Source organism: Euprymna scolopes, chromosome 18 (genome assembly GCF_053919585.1).
Source record: "Euprymna scolopes isolate OS-2025 chromosome 18, ASM5391958v1, whole genome shotgun sequence".
Lineage (NCBI taxonomy): Eukaryota > Metazoa > Mollusca > Cephalopoda > Sepiida > Sepiolidae > Euprymna > Euprymna scolopes.
Window position 1 is genome coordinate 65,493,854 of NC_136499.1, and position 16,994 is coordinate 65,510,847.

At 33.1% G+C, this 16,994-nt stretch overlaps 1 protein-coding gene across 1 annotated transcript in view; it reads right to left on the minus strand.

Moving 5' to 3' along the window:
- LOC145297648 (T-complex protein 1 subunit epsilon-like) overlaps positions 1 to 16,975 on the minus strand; it is a 39,874-nt gene extending 22,899 nt beyond the window's left edge. The window contains exons 1-3 of the mRNA XM_080143785.1: positions 16,704 to 16,975; positions 6,468 to 6,693; positions 4,625 to 4,823 (exon numbers count right to left, since the gene is read on the minus strand). Of these exons, the coding sequence (XP_079999911.1) occupies positions 4,625 to 4,823; positions 6,468 to 6,693; positions 16,704 to 16,808 (530 nt within the window). The 5' untranslated portion in view covers positions 16,809 to 16,975. The remainder of the gene's footprint in view (positions 1 to 4,624; positions 4,824 to 6,467; positions 6,694 to 16,703) is intronic.
- Positions 16,976 to 16,994: the final 19 nt, after the last annotated feature.

Below are 16,994 nucleotides of genomic sequence, written 5' to 3' on the forward strand. Positions count from 1 at the left end.
TTTTTTTTCGACTATCTCTATATATCCTACTGCAGACTTACTGCTTGTATCAACCAAGCTAAACACCCATAGTAGCTTGTGTGTACCCCTTTCCACGATAATGCTTCAGTCTGTGAGAAAAACAATTCATCTATCTGGATGATTGTTCTAGACTCAGAGAGAAAGAGTGAGTGAGCGAATGTATGCATAACCAAACCATGAAAATTTAAGCTTAAACAATTATTTTTCTACAACATGCAGGCTTAATAGATAAGATAAAAGTAAAAATAGTTGAATTTCAGTTGAAAAAACAAAATTAATTTCTACAGCATATGCACAAAAGATTAGAACAAAAAAAAAAAAAAAAAAAAAAAAAAAAAAAATTCTAAAAAATTCATATTGAACTAGTCTGGGTACCCAGGTGTTTGATGGGTGTGTTGAGAAAAAAAAAAAAAAAAAAAAAAAAAAAAGTAGTAGTAGTAAGCCGGCAGGCTTGAACCCGTACCGCAAAGAAGGAAAACAGGGGGGGGGGGGAGTGACGTTTTTGCCGTAGTGTCCATCACCAAACTGGAAGTGGTGAAGGTTTAAATTAAGGCTAGCCAATCAAAAAGAGGGGATGACTTTCGAAACTATGGGTGAAAAAGAAAAAAGACGCCTTCCTGTAGAAAAGTGCCCAGTTGAGGATGAAGGAATTAATGTTTTTAGTCAATTTTTCGATATTTGTCGTCTGAAGAGTCAAGCTTCAAAATGATATCAATCTTGTGAAAATGTGTCACCTCTGTCAAAAGTTTTAGGCAGATATACCAACATACATACATTTAAACCGACAGGTGAGATTTATATTATAGATGTCTCTTTTCAAAACAAACACAAGATGAACTCCAGTGATGAGATGAGTATTGGAAAGAGGATTTGATTTTGCATGGATTCTGATCCTTACAGACATGTGATATTCAGAAGGAAATTCCGTACCATGCTAAACAAACTTTTAAGGAATTTGTTTATTAAGCTTATAATCGAAATGTAGCATCTATTTGGTCTCGTCTCCTCCTTTTCTGAGGAATAAGGCAGATGTGAGTAACTTTATTGCTAGTCCCTAAGATGGCCTCATTTGTCAGGGAATGTTGAAAAGACTAAAGGTATTTAAGAGTGCCAGTTTATGGAGAACTGGATTTTCTTGCATTAACAAACCAACCTTGTGTCATATGGGAATGCAAGTATATAATAGATCAGATGAAAAAATATATAAAGAATTTCAGTTGCAAAAACAATCAATTTCTACAGCAAGTGCACTAGAAGATTAGAAAAAATAAAAATGTAAAAAATTGTATATTGAATGTTTCTTTCCAAAACAAACACAAGATGGATTCCAGTGATGAGATGAGTATTGGAAAGAGGATTTGATTTTGCATGGATTCTGATCCTTACAGACATGTGATATTCAGAAGGGAATTCCGTACCATGCTTAACAAAAGAAAAAGCTGCAAATTGAATTTTATCTTTCTGAAGAGAATTTGTTTTAAAACGCTACCCCCCCACCTAATCTTAAATCTATTTATCAGAATAGTGATCATATTGACTCACGGCAAACCATTTATAAATTAAGTGATAATTATATTTTACTAGACATGCTAGCATAAAGTGTTAAAAATAGTTCTAGCCTTTGGGGAATAGAAGACAAATAACAATTCAACTAAAATTTACTTTTAAAATAAGCATCAAAAATACATACAGACCAATTGGAAATGAATTCCTAATCACTTGTATTTTATTATTGAAATATAATTCTTACAAGAAATGAAAAGCGTGTATTACATGGAGTTTTATTTTAGAATTCAATATGGATGCTAGCATTTGCCGCCAGTTTCTCAAGGTGATTGAGATATGAGATTAAATACTTATTTTTTTTTAGTTGAAATAAACGTAAAAGTCATTTCACAGCAACCATGTTCTAAAATTCAAAACATTTTAGAAAAAAAAAAATTGTATATTGAATGTCTCTTTCCAAAACAAACACAAGATGAACTCCAGTGATGAGATGAGTATTAGAAAGAAGATTTGATTTTGCATGGATTCTGATCCTTACAGACATGTGATATTCAGAAGGGAATTCCGTACCATGCTAAACAAAGTTTAAAAGAATTTTGCTTATTAAGCCTATAATACAAGTATAGCATCTATTTGGTCTCCAGAGGCCAGCTGTACAAGTCTTGTCTCCTCCTTTTCAGAGGCAAGTAACTTTATTGCTCGTCCCCAAGATGGTCTCATTTGTCAGGGAATGTTGAAAAGATTATACAGGTATTTAAGAGTGCCAGTTTATGCAGGACTGGATTTTCTTGCACTAACAAACCAACCTTGTGTCTAAGTCTATATGGGAAAGCAGGTATATAGGAAAGATAGCTATTGATTAGTTTTCTCCTTTTCTTCCTTCCTTCCATAGAATTAAGATTGCAATTAAAGTCAAAACTGAGAAAATATGTATATTAGTTTACTACAACACCATTTATTGAAATAGAACAATGCGACATTCAAAATACAATTTACTATACAAATTATAAGTTTATTAGTAGCCTAGCAAGTCCACAGAGGAGACAACTGAAGCAGCAAAACTGAAGCTGGCCTGCAGAACACATATATATACACACAAATATAGGTAAATTTGAGCATATTTTATTGGTTTGAAAATATAGTTTTTTTTTAATACTAATTTTCATAAAATTTTAACCATATAAAGCCTGCAAATTTTCATGGAGTTTTGTCCCATAGAATCAAAGATATGAGCATTTGAATATTTAATTTGGCTACGGATATAGATATATCCATATATATTTCCCCAAAACTTCTGGCCTTAATCGAGGGGAGACTAAAATTTGCTGTTATGATTGCAAAATGATTTGAAATAACAGCAAAGAGAGACTGGATTCCAAATATTTCTCATATGTTATATCTCCCCTCTTTTGGAAATAGGGTACAATTATGAATCTCTAGTATCAAATAATCCTTATACACTGTGAAATTTACTTTATGTATGAAAACCAAAGAGGGGAGATAAAACATGATAAATATTTTGAATCAAGTCTTCCTTTGCTGTTATTGCAGATCATTTAAAACCATAGCATTAAGTTTTAGTCTTCCCTCCATCAAGGCCAAAGGTTTTTTAGAAATATCAGATATTTTGTAATTCATATGCAAAATTAGGAAAACAAATGACTATGATTGAAACATTTTATGGCTGTAAAAAAAGTATAAAAAATAGGCTCTGGATGATGGATAATCCTCTTCATGTGCGACCTTAAGGAAAAAGGTCACATAGCCTACTACACAATTCAGGTCATTAGCTTTCCAACAAGCCTTCATCTGATCAATAGTCGCTGAGATTTCAAATTGATAAAATTGCCAAAAAATATATATGATTACAAAATCTTCCCCCATAAGAGGAAGACCAGACAAAGGATTACAATTAGCTAAACTTTAAATAAAATATGCTGAAGGTTTAGAAAAACTATTAAATATGCTGAAGGTTTAGAAAAACTATTAAATATGCTGAAGGTTTAGAAAAACTATTAAATATGCTGAAGGTTTAGAAAAACTATTAAATATGCTGAAGGTTTAGAAAAACTATTAAATATGCTGAAGGTTTAGAAAAACTATTAAATATGCTGAAGGTTTAGAAAAACTATTAAATATGCTGAAGGTTTAGAAAAACTATTAAATATGCTGAAGGTTTAGAAAAACTATTAAATATGCTGAAGGTTTAGAAAAACTATTAAATATGCTGAAGGTTTAGAAAAACTATTAAATATGCTGAAGGTTTAGAAAAACTATTAAATATGCTGAAGGTTTAGAAAAACTATTAAATATGCTGAAGGTTTAGAAAAACTATTAAATATGCTGAAGGTTTAGAAAAACTATTAAATATGCTGAAGGTTTAGAAAAACTATTAGTTAAAAATTTTGATAACCCATAATTGCAATTCTGCAAGATAGCTAACTAAAAAATTGAATTCATCGGATAAATGAATTGAATAAATTGACTTTAAAAAGCAGTTTAAATAGATCAGAAAATAAAGTCGTAATCAAATGATTTCAGGTGAAACACGGATAGAAAACATCATCTCTATAGACTGCCATTTTACAAGTCATTCATTTTAAAGAGCTTTCATGAATTTTCTATCAGAAATCCTAAATAGAACATATTCTATTTTTAATTACGAGGCTGGTAAAGAAGATTCATACCATGTATATATTTTTTTAACATATAGTAAGCATTGTAAAATTAGGTAATTTGGAAAAAGCTACCACCAAGTAAAATGATTTACAAAAAAAGACATTGGATTGATTTCATCTGATAAGTTTTCTTAAACACGATATCAATAGATCTATTCAATTTGTACATTTAATCATACAAAAATGATATGACAAGTGTGAGAGCAGTAAAAAGTCAAGTTTAACACAAGCATAGTTTTACATGTATATATTTGGCTTCTGTAAGCAGGACACATCATCTCCATTTTGTTACAAGTTTCTTCAGAGTTTAATAAAGTTTGATTGCATGTAATGGCCAGCATTTCTTATTACGTGTATATTACAATAAGGCAGATTATAATTTTAATTATATTAATTTCAAAATAATGATGTAAACTCACATTTTTGAACCTAGGGTAGTCATTGCTAATTGGATTAAATGTTCCTTGTTAGATTCTCCACATTCAAAGACTTCAGAGATTTCATCCAAATGATCAACAGCAACTTTAGCAGCCATTTCGTAACCATCGGCAATACGGATTGGGTGAATACCTTTGTCCAATAGTTTTTCAGCATGTTCCAACAGAGATCCAGCCAAGACTGAGGATAGGGAAAAAAAAAAAAAAAAAAAAAAAAATTATAAAAACAAACAATTTTATTTTTAACAAGTTCTTATTTGGATCCAAAATTTCTGACTAGAAAGCATTTTTATTCATGAACATATATCAATTGTCCAAAAAAGATAGTTTAAGACAATCTCAGATTAACTTTAAAATAAAGTAAATAGACTATATACTGAGACAGCAAAAAGATAAATGCGGTTTTAAACTTATAGAGATCAAATAAGTATGCATGACAACAATAAAGAAAAATCCCCTAGATCTGTTATGTTCCTATGTGGAATGGTTAAGGAAACATTTCTATTGTTGCATTTTTTATTTGGAGGTAGGCATTAGCACCTTTATAGCAGACATCTGATCAGTACCATTGAAAAGGTTTTCTAATCCATTGTGTTAAAAAAAAAAAAAAAAAAAAAAAATTGAACCCCACATGTCTATAATTATTTTTTGTGTGGGGATGGGGGGGGGGGATTAAGACAATGTAAATGATTTGCCAAAATTCATATTTCATATTTTTCACTGGATTAGATTTAAATTGCTGAACACTATGGATTTTGAATCTGGTTGATGTAAAAAAAAAAAAAAAAAAAAAAAAAAAAAATCAAACATTCTGTTTTGTATTTATTATATAACCATGTAAAATGCACATAGCATTGCTTTTGACAGAACTATCCATCATAAAATGCACCTGAGGTTGCCTTAAAAAAAAAAAAAAAAAAAAAAAAAAAAAAAAAAAAACTAGTATGTGGAGTCCCCACTCCATGAGTGAAAAATTTCACCATGACTGATGTTTGTGCAAATTTTTTTTTTTTTTTTTAAATCCAAGACTTTTATAAAAAATTTTTTTTCACACAGGAGTCTCCACTTATCAAGGCCCAGAAGCCACTCGAGTACAAGTGTTAATGAGCGTACAGTAGGCAATGGGACTATCGTAGTAATCGTTAGTAGTGGAAATTAGATTACTTAAAGGGACGGATTATCAGGAATTTGTTTATATTGGACCTGAAGACAACCAAATTGTACCTATTTACTATGCCTCCCCACGGGACAGAGTTAGACACCAGGGTCGTTTTTTAACGTGGAAAAAAGGTACAAAAATAAAAATTGTCTCAGTCGTGAAGGATTTCTCCTTCACCGAAAAAGAACAAGAAATGGAAGTGCAGCATCTGAAGAACAGACACTACACTTTGATCTTGACCAAAAGTGTAAATTGTAGTCAGCTGGAATGCATTGTCTACTCTCTAGATTGAGAAAAGTGCGAACATGATTCTAAGGCAATTTTACCCCTATAATACCCCCTAGGGGGCAACCAGGGTTATCCCAGAAAATCCGTTCTGGCAATTATTTACTTTCACTATGACTAATGTTCGTGCAAAATTTCAAAACATCTAAGGTGTTTGTTATTGAGAAAAGTGTGAACAAGTGAATGGAAATAAATTACTAGGTCCAATCCCACCTTTTTCGGTGGGCCAAATAAAAGATTGTTTTATTTTTTTCAATTTTCTTATTCTAAACAAATCCTAATTATTATTCAACCAAACAAATACTTTTTGGGAGAAAAAAAAAAAAAAAAAAAAAAAAAAAAAAAATCATGTTCAATATACTCAAGATATAAACAACTTACCAACAACTCCTGTTGTTCCATCTCCAATTTCATCATCCTGAGATTTTGAAAGCTGGACTAACAGTTTGGCGATTTGATGCTTCACATCCATCATGTTGAGAATGGTAGCACCATCATTGGTTACTGTTACTTCTCCATCGGCACTCACCAACATTTTATCGAGTCCCTTTGGACCCAAAGATGTTTTCAAAATGTCGGATACAGACTTAGCAGCTAAAATATGTGACTGGAATAAAATAAAAATTTCTTTTAATATACATGCAACCAAAGCAAACAGGTCTAACAGCTATAGTGTAACTGAGGAAAGGAGTGACAAAAATAACTGAAAGCCAGAAAGATTTAAATATTTTCTGATTTTACAATATTTTATTTTTTTTAATTATGTTAAATATATATATATATACTTTTTTAATTACATTTTTACCCCAAACAAGGAACATTGCCACTTTGGTGTAGGTGACTACTATCAGGGACCTAAGTTGCAAGGGTACTATGTAGAGAGTTTAGCAGTAAGATGTCTGTTCACATTATACTTGAACTTTTGCATGTCAGTACTGTTGGGGAAGCAAGAACCCAGAAAAGAATTCCGAAGTGTAGCAGTTCTGGGGTAGAAGCTATTAGAGTAGAAGGCTTTCTTACATCTAGGGATCTCTACTGCGTAGAGGTGGGACATCGCTGCTTGTCGGGTTTATTGGGGGTATTTTCGTCAAAGAAGTACAAGGGTTTGTAATTCATCAGAGCAGCCACTATTAAAATACTTGTAAAACAGGCAGAGGGATACAACATTAAATGTAAAAATCGGAAAAACAAAAGTTAAAACTTCTTTAGAAAAACCTGGAGAGAAAAAAAGTAAAAAATGGCTTAAATAAGCCTGTTTCGATATTAATCGGTGGGTACCCGGGTGTTTTTGGGTGTGCAGTCGGGGGTGGATAAGCGAAGTAAAAAAAAAAAAAAAAAAAAAAAACAAACGTTACGTGAAAAATAGCTTAAATAACCCTGCTTCAATATTCAAATTTTAAAAAATTGAAAAAAAAAAAAAAAAAAAATCTTACACCACGATTCCAACCCAAAACCTGGCGAAAGAACTGACCCATTAAATTATCGCCCAATTAGCCTCCTCCCTATTTTCACCAAAATATTTGAGTCCTTAATTAATCAAGCTCTAGTCCACCGTTTTTGTAAACTGGTACCACAGAAGCATTTTTCCAGCAATCAGGAAAACAAGATTCCTTGTCTACCTATCTGTATGTTTTTTTGTGCATGCTTTAAAGTATTTATTTTTTTCATTTTGTGCAAATTATGGATACCGTTAAAGTTGGATCATTCAAGTCATAATTTAAAAATGGCTGCCACTGGCTTTCCAAAAATTATTAATGTTTGATTGATAGGTTTTTGTCTTTTGGTGTGAAAATACAAATACACAACAAATAACTGTTCCAAATAAAATTTAATTTACTGCCTAATTGAAAAAAAAAAAAAAAAAAAAAAAAAAAAAAAAAAAATGAAATCAGACTTCAGTGATTTCCACAATGTCAGCAACAACCATTTTGGAATTTTGACCAATGATAGGTTAAGTCAGGGTAATTTAGGTTACTAATAATTTCTCACAAATCTATGCATTTTCACAAATAAATGCCACCATTATGGATTACATCAGTCATTTTTCTGGTGAAATCGGGATTCTTGCAAGTTTCTTTTCCTGCTGAAAGTGGATTTGTGATGAAGTGCTATTGCCCAGATATTGTCTAATGCATGTCGCTCTTTATGCAGCATGCACTTTTCAGCTGGTGGACCCTGCCACCAATGACGTTGAAAACTCAAAGAGAAAATACAACAGAGGTCATATCAACTCCGATCTAAAGGGGATGTATTTTTCAGGTCTTACACTATAGCTGGTTGCCATGCACAGGTTGCAACAGCCATTCTAGCTACGTCTACATGGTACAGACAAATAAAGACATTCTCTCTGGCAAGCAATAGGAACTACTCTTTTGTTCTGTTTGTAACCAGCCCACATTGTTGAATGTGCCATGGATAATTCAATCATTATTTGTATTCAACCAAGTACCAGAGTTTACTGATAGGAAAGTAGAATGCACTTGAAAAAAAGTTCTTTTCCAGCACTCCTTAAAAAACTGAGGGAACGAATATAGTTTGTTCATTTGGTAAATGATTTCAGAAAGATAAACCTTTGACCTTTCAAATTGGTCTTAGTATTGAGAAATGCATTATTAATGATGTAACTGAGACATGCCCAGACATCTCAAAAAGGCTCTAAAGCAAGCAATTATGTTATGGCACCATCACCTTCAGGAGATACAACCCTAACTCTGGATATGAAAAAAAAAAAAAAGTAAAAGCAAGTTTTAGCCAGAGAGAGTGAGAGAGAAAGAGAAAAGCACTAATAATGCTCCTTGTGTTGCAGAGGTTGCAAGATGAAGCAACTCCAAGAATTCCAAGCACAAAAAGTTGTAGAGAGATTTTATAAAGGAGATAGGTGACAAAGATGATGCTTGTATTGTTTGTGAGATAGTTTAGAAAACATAGACAAAGAAGGCAAAATGCTTGATTTGCAATGTAATAAGTATGGAAGAAGCAAGTATTGAAATGTGGACTATGAAGATGACCGTTACTGTAAAAATCACACCAATTAGACTAAATGTTCATTGAAAAGTTGTGATTTTTATTTATGTTCAACCGATTTTGAAAAAGATTTGAGTGGGTGGGGCATAATGGGAGAATTTGAAAGGAAAATTTCATATTAATACTTATGAAAAGAACACATGTAATTAATTTGTTTTTGAGTTGTTTTTTGAAATTGTATCACATTGTGCAAAAATATAATGGCTAACTGTATAAAAATTGGTAAAATTGTTTTAGATGGAAAGGCACAATCTGCCACCATCTCTTCAATAAATAAACATTTTTGGTGGAAATAAAAAGTGATATGCAGTTTCCACATGCAACAAGTACTTGGAGAGTTTTATATTTCCTTTGTAAAAAAAAATAAAATATAAAAAAAAATATTTACCTATAGCTTCCACAACATTAACAAAAAAATACAGAACATCTAACTAGGCAAAATATAGAATAGAGTCCAAAAAATGTCCAACAAGCTTCCAAGCAGCATATCCTTATCTTATTTCATATCCTCTCAACACACGAATCACACACAACACAAGCTTATGAGTACAAACACACGAATCTTACACAACACAAGCTTATGAGTACAAACCTATTAAAATTACTGATTATTCTCGTTAACAGGGGAGCTGAAATCAGTACCCCCTCTCCATCAGTAAAAATCTAAAGTGGCCCATAATGCCCCACTTGGGAAAGTAATTGATTTTTGGTAAATGTTACGTCGACCATTCTAGTTTGTGTTTTTGTGGTTGCTGAAAACGAATCTGGCATTTAAACCAGTCGCATATTTACTGTTCTGCTGTTTTAAAAACCTGTTTCTAGGAAATATTTTCTTACGGATAACCGTTATTTTGTAGCTGTTGCGCACATGCCCTCTCCCCACCAAAAGCAGAAACGGAAAACTGCCATGCTGTTAATATCCTCCCCCAGCACTGCGTGAGCGCATGAATAAAGAAAAAAAAAAAATTGCACGTGGATACACATTTTCAACCATGGTAACTATGCAAAAAATAACAAATAACGATAAAGGTGCAGCATTTTTCCACCCTCAAAAAAATCATTTAAAATTACCACGATTGTAGATTTTCGGAGGTGCTGAATACCAAACGTTTAAAATTCCAAACAAGTAGTTTCCAAGATATGAAGAAATTATAGTTTTCAAAAAGTGGGAGATCATTTTTTATATTAATTTAACATAAAATGAGCACCCACTTTTTGTTTGAGGGTTGGTCAACATAAAATGAGTAATTGTGGCCTGGTAGATATTAAGCAATGTAATTCTTTGTTATAAGTGGTGGCCATTGTTGCACGTGTGCAACAAAAATATGCACGTGCACCAATGGCCACCACTTATAACAAAGAATTACATTGCTAAATATCTGGAAAACTGCTTATTTGTGAAAAATTTAAATGCGATATTCGTTTTTCAGCACACCCGAAAACACCTATAAAAAAAAAAAAAAAAAAAAAGTTTTTAAAGGTAGGTTCTGTGTTGGTCTACCAGGCCACAATAACTCGTTTTACGTTCCCAACAGGAAAAAAAAAAAAAAGTGGGTGTTTATTTTACATTAAAGACATATAGAAGAGTGATCCTCAGGGTTTTTTTGAGTGGAAAGATGCTGCACATTTATCTTTTTTGTAGTCATGCACTCATGTGGTGGTGAGAGAGATATTGACAACATGGAAGTTTTTTGATGGGGAGGGGGCGCATGCACAACAGCTTTTTTTTTTTTTTTTTTTTTAACATTGGAGTTACCACTTATCAAGGCCCAGAGGCCACTCGAGGATAAGGATTAATAAGTGTACAGTAGTCAATGGAATAATTTCATAGTAATTGCTAGTAGTAGAAATTTGGTAAATTGGATTACTTAAAAGTTCATCAAGAACTTGTTTATGTTGGACCATACTGTAGTCAGCTGGAAAGCAGAGAAACAGGACAGAGTTCCACAGGTGTGCAGTTTTAAGAAAGAAGCTTTGTTTCTGAAATCTACGTTTAGGAACAGATAAAGAGTAGGGGAAATTATTGATAGTATTTTCAGCTAGACAAGCGAGAATCGCAAAAGTTTGGCTAAGGGGGACCACAGATTGGAGCTCCACCGAGCACTTGCCATGAAAATAACGATAAAGCAGAGACAGGCTCGCAACGTCTCTTCTGTGAGAAAGAGGTTGCAGGAAAGAGAAAAGGGCATCTCCTACTAGGCTACAGTCTCTTTTGAACTTTCTAGCAGCTCCTGCCAAGATGTGACAACAGTACTCAATCTTTGCATGTATCTGACTCTTATATAGATAGAGAATTGTATCAGCAGTGAGATATCTACTGGAGTGGTAGAAGGATCCCACCATTTTTCCACCAGCGACCTTGGCAACAGATTTGATGTACGTGTTCCATTTCAGATCAAGCCTAGAATCTTGTCAAAACATGAAGCCTCCCCAAGACAAGAGCTATTCATTTCAATTGATGCCAGATGGGGGATCAGAGCGTTGATGATGTAAAGATAGAAGTTTGGTTTTAGATGCATTAAAAATAACCAGCCACCTCTTTCCTCATTCTACCACATGCTCAAGATCAGAGGAGCGAGAATCAGACAGAATTTGTCATTTACGGCCTTTGATGTGCTGCCATAGATGGTAGTGTAGTCAGCATAAATGTCTATGAATGATCTAAGGATGTGATTTGGAAGATCATTGATGTAGACCAGAAACAGATCATTGATGTAGACCAGAAACAGAGTTGGGCCCAGGATGTGAGCTTCTGATTTCTGCCCATCAACCACTACTCTTATGAATCTATCAGAGAAATGATTTAATAATTAAGATATTTCCAGCTATACTTTAGCTGGAGATCTTGTGAAGTAGACCTTTATGTCCTACTCTATCAAAGGCCTTTGATATGTCAAGAGCAATTGCCCTAGAAAGGAAGCCTCCATCGAGAGATTTGCTAATCTTACGAGATATAGATCTAGCAGAATGGAAACCATATTACATGTCACTAAGAAGTTTATTTTTGCTGAGGTGGTTGACTATTTTTCTATTTAACAGATTCCAACAACTTACTCATGATGCACAGGAAACTTATTGGTCTGTACTGAGAGAGAGACAACTGATCACCTGAATTCTTAAATACAGGGTATACTGATGAGATTTTCCAGGATGTTTGGAAACAATTCTCCTTAAGACAATGCTTAAACAGCTTTGTAAGTATGGGAGCTAGTTCTGGTTGAAGCTTTTTCTAGCACTATAATAGGAATGCTGTCGGGACCAGTTGCTTTACTGGATTTAAGGTTTTTGATTAGCTTGGCAACATCAGCCACAGATATTTGTATGTCGTATAGCATGTTTTTCCGATGCAGGAGGAAATATTGGGGGTTGCATAGCATAGAATTAGTTGCAAAGTTCTTGGCAAAGAGTTTGGCTTTGTCTGATGCTGACGAGATTACCTCGGGTTCATTGATGAAAGTTGGGATAGAGCACACATTTGCTGTTTGCGAAACTGGTGGGAACCAAGCCGCTGTTCAGCTACTTTGGACTTGACGGACCGAGACTACAACTTTTGCATTCTTTATTACTCTTTTACAGTGGTTGCTGGCAGTCCTGAAAGCGGCTTTAATCTTAGTACATGTATTACATTTGAAGCAATGGAAAAAGTGGTTTTTGAATGCAATGGCAGCAGCACATTCTGGAGAGAACCACGGCTGCCTGTTAAGTTTTGCTGGAATTTTTTCGAGGGTATAAAGTGGTTTATACCTATAATGAACCATTCCGTCAGGTCTTTTACAATAGAGGACACATTCTTTTTAAACATGGAATGCAGAGGTAGATTTGATATAAATGTATAGAAGCTATCCCAGTCAGCCATAGAGTATCGATATACTGTACGATAGAGAGGCACGTCTGAGAACTTATTACATTTTGTTTTTATCTTAACAGACAACCAAGTGGTCAGAAGATGCCAGTGGAGACAGAACGGAAGATGAACATAGCTCAGGGCAAGTTGTGAGAAAAAGGTCGAGGAGACTTGCATACTGACCGTCAGTGTCGGGCATATGAGTGGGCTTGTGAACAATCTGAGGGAGGTCATAAGCAATGGAGAAATTTTGACAGAACCTTTCCTTATCAGTCTTGTTTGAGTGAGTTAACCATTCCACATTGTGAACATTGAAGTCTCCACAGACGTGAATGTTTGCCAAAGGATGAGCAGACAGGATGTGATCAATTTTCTCAGATATGCTCTTAAAAGATAGTAACTCTGCTGTTGTGGGGGCGGTAGAGAGCAAATATAAACGCAGTAGTATGATCAAGTGCAACCCGGAAACACATATAAGTGAATTTAGGATCTTCTCTGGAGATGTCCCTACCACATAGAAAGCCATCTTTAATGTAGGTACACATTCCATGTTGATCTGGGAGGGGGGGGGGTCAGATTTGAAAGTTAAATAAGAGTATTCTTTTGATTACGAACTCATCTAGAGAAATAGTCGGTCCAATGCCAGTGTCGCTTAGGAAGAATAGGTCTGGTTTCGTCTCCTGTAATTAGGTTTCAACCTCTGGAAGGTTGAAACGTAGACCCCTGATCTGGGAGGAGACATGGTAGTGGGGGGGGGGGGAGTCTACGTTGGAAGTTATAGAGGTTTAAATGCTGGATTCGTAATCAGGAGCCTCGAAAACTCCCTAAAATCACGAATTAGATTGGTTGGCGTTGTATTACAGTTAAAAGTAACATTTACCAATTTTTTTTTTTTTTTAATAACTGTCAGCAATGTCTCAAACTTAAGTAGAATATTTTTTTTTATGCTTTTCAAGATCTATTTTTCAGAAGTAATTGAGACAAAAACAAAAAATCAGCAGGTCAACCAGTAACACTTTCCAAAGCCAGCAACTCCAGGAAAGAGAAGATAAAAGTGCTTTTTACAGTTTTAAATATTGCTAAGGATTGTGCAGCTTGAAGTCGGTATTGCATTAGCAATTATACTTTCGGTTGAGAGAAATGAAAATAAATTTGCGAGTTGATCCCTTATTCCCCACCCCATCGCTGAGTTTGATGAGGTTTATTTTAACACATGCAAATTAGCACAGTCAAGGTTTTCAGCATGTTCATAAGTAGTTGATATTTAGAAACCCCAAAATCGAAAAGACATTGAAACATAATATTGACACTTTCATATTACATTACTAATATCCCATTTACTAATTGAAAACGATTTTTTTATCAAAATGGAAAACATTGTTTTAAAGTTTAAATTGACTAAAAAATGATAAAAAGGAGTAGAATGGCTTTAAAACAAAACAAATAACTTTTACCAAACGCAATAAAATTGACTTTTTGGTCACTATATACAAAAGTCAAAAAAAAAAAAAAATAAATAACAATTAAATGTTATCAAATGCAAGATACTCTTGTGCCTACCCGGATAAGTTTATTTTGTATTTTAAAGCGTTTATTTGCTTTGAAACAAATGTAGTGTCAAGTCTGTTGAGTTAAAACGAAAAAACAATACCAGTTTTGGGGTTTGTTTTTCAACAGACAGGTATGAAAAAGGTGTGTATATATATATATATATATATATATATATATATATATATATAGAATAAATAAATAAAACAAATAGCAAAAAAAAAAAAAAAAAAAAAAAAAAAAAAAAAAAAAAATCGAAAATTAAACAAAATACTCCAATAAATATCAATCATGCGAAAATATTTTATATGTTTCACGGATTGTAAGATTTAGCCTATCGTCACTTTTAATCTATCGTTCGAATCATATTTCAAAATGGTGACGATTTGTATGTATTGTAAGCTGCTCCCTAACTTCAGGTTTCAAAAAAATTTAGTGCAAACCTAAGTCCGAGTTGGTTGCCAGTAGGATTAAGTTTTCTTTTTCTTTTTTTTTTTGGGGGGGGGGGGAGGGTTGTATTACTGTACACATAGATTCGAAAAAGTCGTCAAAAAACAAATATATAACAAATAAATGTTATCAAAGGCAAGATAAGTTACTTTTCTACCTAACTGGATATGTTTTCAGTGTTTTTATTTAATGTAACATGTTCATTTAGCTCGAAAAACATACTGTGTTTACCAATATGTGTTGGAAAATTCAAAATGGCAGCCGACTCTCTCTTTAACACGGTAAGTTTGGGAAAAGGTGCTATAAATATAAAACTAGACAAAATACTGTTAGAAACTCGCTCAATATATGTTACCGTGACATAGGTTGACATATATTCGGTGGGTTTTTAATAGTATTTTGTCTAGTTTATTATTTATAACACCTTTTCCCAAACTTACCGTGTTAAAGAGAAAGTCAGGCGCCATTTTGAATTTTCCAATACTATGTTTTTCGAGCTGAATAAACATGTTACATTGAATAAAAACGCGAAAAATATACCCAGTTTGGAAGAAAAGTAACTTATCTTACCTTTGATAACATTTCTTAGTTATATATTTGTTTTTTGTCAACTTTTTCGAATCTATGTGTACAGTAATACAAACCTCTTTTTTTTTTTTGTAATTACTTTGAAACCTATATTTTATTGCGTTTAAAAGTTATTTTTGTTTTACCATTTTTGTCGTTAACTATTCTACACAATCGTCATAAGCTTTAATTCTAGCCAGAAATTACTTTCCAATGACTACGATGAAAACACCGGTTCTTCCAATTGTTTGCAGATTGGGAAGATTTTTTTTTTGTAGAGATTCGGAAGCCTTTAAAATGCTAGAAAAGGTCATTTCTGGCTAGAATACAATTTTATAGAGGAAAATAATTTTATTTCTCGGATGACCGACAATTTTTAGAGAGAAAAAAAAAAAAAGAAAAAAAAGGCGCTAATGCAGAGAGTGATCCACGCTATTTTTTAAATCGTATTTCCAAGTTTAATTAAAGTTTTATGATATATTTTTTATTCAATTGTAAGGTTGAAGTATAGAATAGGTACAAAAAACACCCTCCCCTCCCCATGTTAAGAATGGCTTTTAAAATAACGTTATTCTCTCTACACTAGTACCAAAAAAGTTATTAATTCAATAAGTTTATTTTGTATTTTAAGGATTCCAATCATTTTGACATGGATAAAATTATCCCATCATTTGAAATTGAAATGTTCATTTTTGTGTAATTTATACATCAACTTCGTCTAGTTTGAAACTTTTTTAAAAAATTACAATTATTAAATCCATAGACATTAAAAAAAAAAAAAAAACCCTATCAAGTCATGCCATTGAAAATCGACTTAATGCAGTCACTATATTAAAAATTTAAATTAGATCTTAAATCATCATATCTATATTAAAATTTAAAAATGTACATTTTAATCGTAGATTTTTTAAAATAAGGATATATTCTATTAGCAGTGCACACGTGACAGGAAAAAATTCTATCAATGGAAAGTACCAGAACATTACTAAGCAATATTTTTTTTTCTCGCGTTTATAATGTCTTTAATAATGAATACTTTTAATAATTGTAACTATCAAAAATATAAAGAAAAATAAAATATTTATTATTGATAATTTATGAAATCAAGATGAGCGATCGCTGCTTGAATAAAGAGAGAAAAAAATGTAAGATATATGAAAGCAGCATGAAATGGCAAATCTCACCCTGTGTGCTTCTATGCCGCTAAGACGTGTCTTCGAATCCTGATCTTTGAGGATAATAAATGGTCTCCCATATTCATCGAAGGCTAAGGACCCTGTTGCAGTCATGACTGATCAGGATGTGATCGAGATGCTGCAGGATTTTGAAGTGATTGTAACACGAGGAACAAATGCCTATTCGATTAGTATGAACGACGAGCTCCTCGTTCAATTTAGTAAATATGGCCGCTTTGTATTCTCGTTTCGCTTGATTCGAGATCTCGCAAGTTCTCGCCGTCGTAAACGCGTAACCTA